The sequence below is a fragment of the Microchirus variegatus genome (genome assembly GCF_963457635.1).
Source record: "Microchirus variegatus genome assembly, chromosome: 21".
Taxonomy (NCBI): Eukaryota; Metazoa; Chordata; class Actinopteri; order Pleuronectiformes; family Soleidae; genus Microchirus; species Microchirus variegatus.
The window spans coordinates 14,824,167-14,828,160 of record NC_139822.1 but is presented as its reverse complement, the minus strand read 5'-3'; the positions used below and the strand labels follow the sequence as shown (position 1 = coordinate 14,828,160).

General features: G+C 45.1%; 1 protein-coding gene across 1 annotated transcript; it reads left to right on the top strand.

Annotated features, from left to right (window-relative positions):
* Window positions 1-290: 290 nt before the first annotated feature.
* On the top strand, window positions 291-2,213 carry foxa2 (forkhead box A2; the record flags this gene model as incomplete). Its single annotated transcript, XM_083908045.1, has 2 exons — window positions 291-362; window positions 987-2,213. The coding sequence occupies 2 exons, from the start codon at window positions 291-293 to the stop codon at window positions 2,211-2,213; spliced, it is 1,299 nt and encodes a 432-aa protein (XP_083764171.1).
* Between the last annotated feature and the right edge of the window lie 1,781 nt (window positions 2,214-3,994).

The following is a 3,994-nucleotide window of genomic DNA, read 5'->3' as shown; positions in this document are numbered from 1 at the left end:
GAAGTAGGGATTGGAGGCTTGCCTGGCGCACAGAGCTATATCACAGCGCCAACACGCAGCTCGGAGCGTCATTTGAACTCCAGTCCCACTGACGGACGCGTCTCGCTGCTCGGGGAGCTTGCAGGGAGGAAAAAAAAAAGAGACGCGCATGCACCCGCGCACATCCTCTCGACGACGGGACACGCCGACGACACCACCACGCGCGCACCCAGTGGTCCCCAGTCACCTGCTGTTTTTGGGGAGACTTTTGGCTTTTCCTCAGCTGGGACACGCTTTGTAGAAAGTCCTCCATGATGCTTGGAGCAGTTAAAATGGAAGGACACGAACACACCGACTGGAGCACCTACTACGCAGAGCCCGAGGTTGGTACCTTAAATATATAGATATATTTTTGTTCCCCCCCTCTCTCTCTCTCCGTCTAAAGCCGATCCCATTTTATACAACTCAATATTAGCCCTGAGATAATATTAACTTTGTGATCAAATATTGACTTGAAGCGCCTCCAAATCCTCCCCCATCTCCACGCAGCGCACTATCCTAACAAAGTTGCTTGACATGTAAGAGAGGAGGAGGGAGGAGGGGGCTCTTATTTATTTGATTTATTTATTTTGAAATATGGGATTATAATATCTTAAATCCAAAAAGTCTATTTTCTACATAAGGTTATTATTATTATTATTATTGTTGTTATAATAATAATTCCCTGTTGGGCGGCGTTTCCACTCTACAAACATCATGCGTTTTGGTGCGGATGTTATTTAAATATCAACAATGTTGTATTATTTGTGGAGCAGATTATTTAAACTGAATTGACTATGAAATTGTTTTATTTCTGATTCGAACACCATTTCATGTAAAGTTATGGAGAATGCGTAATATATATAAAAAAAACATAATTATAACAAAAATTAAATAATATAAGGATGCGTTTTAATTGTGCCAGATGAAACTGATGAGTCTCTTTCTTTCCCCCCTCACTCTGACAGTGTTACACCGCTGTTGGCAACATGAACACAGGCCTGGGAATGAATTCTATGAACACGTACATGAGCATGCCCGGCATGAGCACCGGCGCCAACATGACGGCCAACTCCATGAACATGTCCTACGTCAACACGGGCATGAGCCCCTCCATGACCGGCATGTCGCCGGGCACCGGAGCCATGAACGGCATGGGCGCGGGCATGACGGCCATGAGCGCGGCGCTCAGCCCCAGCATGAGCCCCATGACCGCGCAGCCCGCGTCCATGAACGCGCTCACGTCCTACAACACCATGAACGCCATGAGCCCCATTTACGGACAGTCGAACATCAACAGGTCCAGAGACCCAAAGACCTACCGCAGGAGCTACACGCACGCCAAACCCCCGTACTCCTACATCTCCCTCATCACCATGGCCATCCAGCAGTCTCCCAGTAAGATGCTGACCCTGGCTGAGATCTACCAGTGGATAATGGACCTCTTCCCTTTTTACCGGCAGAACCAGCAGCGCTGGCAGAACTCCATTCGCCACTCGTTGTCCTTCAATGACTGTTTCGTCAAAGTGCCCAGGTCGCCGGATAAACCCGGCAAAGGCTCCTTTTGGACGCTGCACCCGGACTCCGGGAACATGTTCGAGAACGGCTGCTACCTGAGGAGGCAGAAGCGCTTCAAGTGCGACAAGAAGATGGTGAAGGAGGGCGGACGCAGCAAGGGGGGAGACGGCGGCTCCTCCAACAGCAGCTCCGAGAGCTGCAACGGCAACGAGTCCCCGCACTCCAACTCCTCCTCCGGCGACCACAAACGCTCTATGTCGGACATGAAGACGAGCCAGGCGATGAGCCCGGAGCACGCTGCTGCTGCTGCTGCTGCTGCTGCCGCCGCCGCTGCAGCTGCAGCCGCCTCCGCCGTCTCGCCGGTGTCACAGGGGCAGCACCTCATGTCGCAGCATCACTCGGTCCTTGCGCACGACGCGCACCTGAAGCCGGAGCACCACTACTCCTTTAACCACCCTTTCTCCATCAATAACCTCATGTCGTCGGAACAGCAGCATCACAAAATGGACCTTAAGACTTACGAGCAGGTGATGCACTACTCCGGCTACGGCTCCCCGATGGCCGGGGCTTTTTCCATGGGCTCCATGGCGGGGAAAGCCGCTCTGGATCCCTCATCCATACCTGACTCATCTTACTACCAAGGCGTGTATTCCAGGCCGATCATGAACTCCACATAAACTGATCCACCATCTCAATCCAGATGTGGACTTTCTCCCCCTTTCAATTTGTACATTTGTATAAAAAAAACCAAAAAATATAGAGTTTGTGTACAATATGTATTTCAGATATTTTTTCGATGTTTCCCACCGTTTTTAGTTGTCGAGTTTGTTAGTAGCTTAATTATTTTTAAGAAAGGGTGTTGACGATAATGATGATGATGATGATGATGATGATAATGAAAAAAAAAATAAAAAAAATAATGATGATAATGTGACGAGATCTGTTCAGAGGTCAGGCTGTTCAGGAGTGGACCCAAAGACAAACACAAAACTTGCTGTAAAAAAAAATAATAAAAAAAATAGCCTCCATCTGCATATCTGGAATTTAAATGCCTCGCAGGATTTTCTTCAATCATTTGTGTGATTCCTATTTATGGCTTGTATATGTGTATTCTTGTAGTGACAAGAACAGAATCTATATTAAAGTGTTATTGGTTTTGTTTCCTGAATATGACTGTTCGACCTTTATTATTATTATTATAATAATAATACAATATAATTGTAAGCAGAGATATTTCACATTAATACTCATTTAAATTCGTTTATAATGAATAACACCTATATTTTTCAATAGCAGCTTCTTCACAGTAACACATACTAACAGAAAATACATGCATAATATAGTAAATAACAAACAAAAACAGCAGCAGCCGCCACATTAGCAGGAAGACTCCTGACTGTCTCAGAAGGATTATTATAGATAGATATATTCTAGTCATCAGTTGTTGCTTTGCGCCGTTTCGACAAGGCGCATATTTTCAGCAAGGATTAATAGATTTGTTGGACAACACCGAGCACAATGCTCTGCAGTTTTGTTCATTCTGAACATGTCAACAAAAACCAGAAAACCAACACACTCCCATTAATCCCAAACAGAAATGTGGGATAGTTACAGAGGGGTTAAGGATAAGTTTATCCAGCACATCTAGTCACACTCTATATTATATAGGAAATTGGTGCAATAATAATAATAATAATAATAATTAGAAAAGCCATATTTAGTAGAAGTTAAAACAACAATCAAACATATATGCATGATCCCAAACATATAAAGTGATGATTATATTTAATCTATAGGTTTCACTGACATATTTTTGGAACTAAACATACAAAAATGAACAAGGGGGTAAATAAATAATAAAAACAAGTGTGCAATCAACACACAACATAAATGCGCACACATATATGATGTTATGCATGTATAATTTAGTGTTATAATGCAGCAGCAGCAGGAGTTGGTCAAATTAACCTTTTTGGAATTGAGCATTTTAATCCACACACGCACACACACACAGACACACACACACACACACACACACACTGCAGTTTAGATCAGTGACTATAAGATTAAGTGTCATTGTCACATAAAACAGGCTCCCGCGGCGCAGGAGAATGGCTGCGGCAAAAGGAGGCTGATTTGGAGAACAGAGCCGCCTCAATGTGCTGCTCTAACTTCTATCCCCACAATCTGGGGGCCCCATTGTCTGCCGCCTATTTTAAAAGTAGTCGGGCCCTCCCCTCTTGTTAGATAAGATAGGCTTGTAGTTGTCTCCCAGATGAATCAGGAGACACCACCCCCCCCCCACACACACACACCCCACCAAAAAAAAACCTTCCTCATCCTCCTGCTCCTCCTCTTGCCTGTTCTTCCCCGCTGCGCTCACATCCAAGGCCAGGAGAGTTTTTTTTCTGCACCTCTTGCAAACCCCACACACACACACACACACACAGACACACAC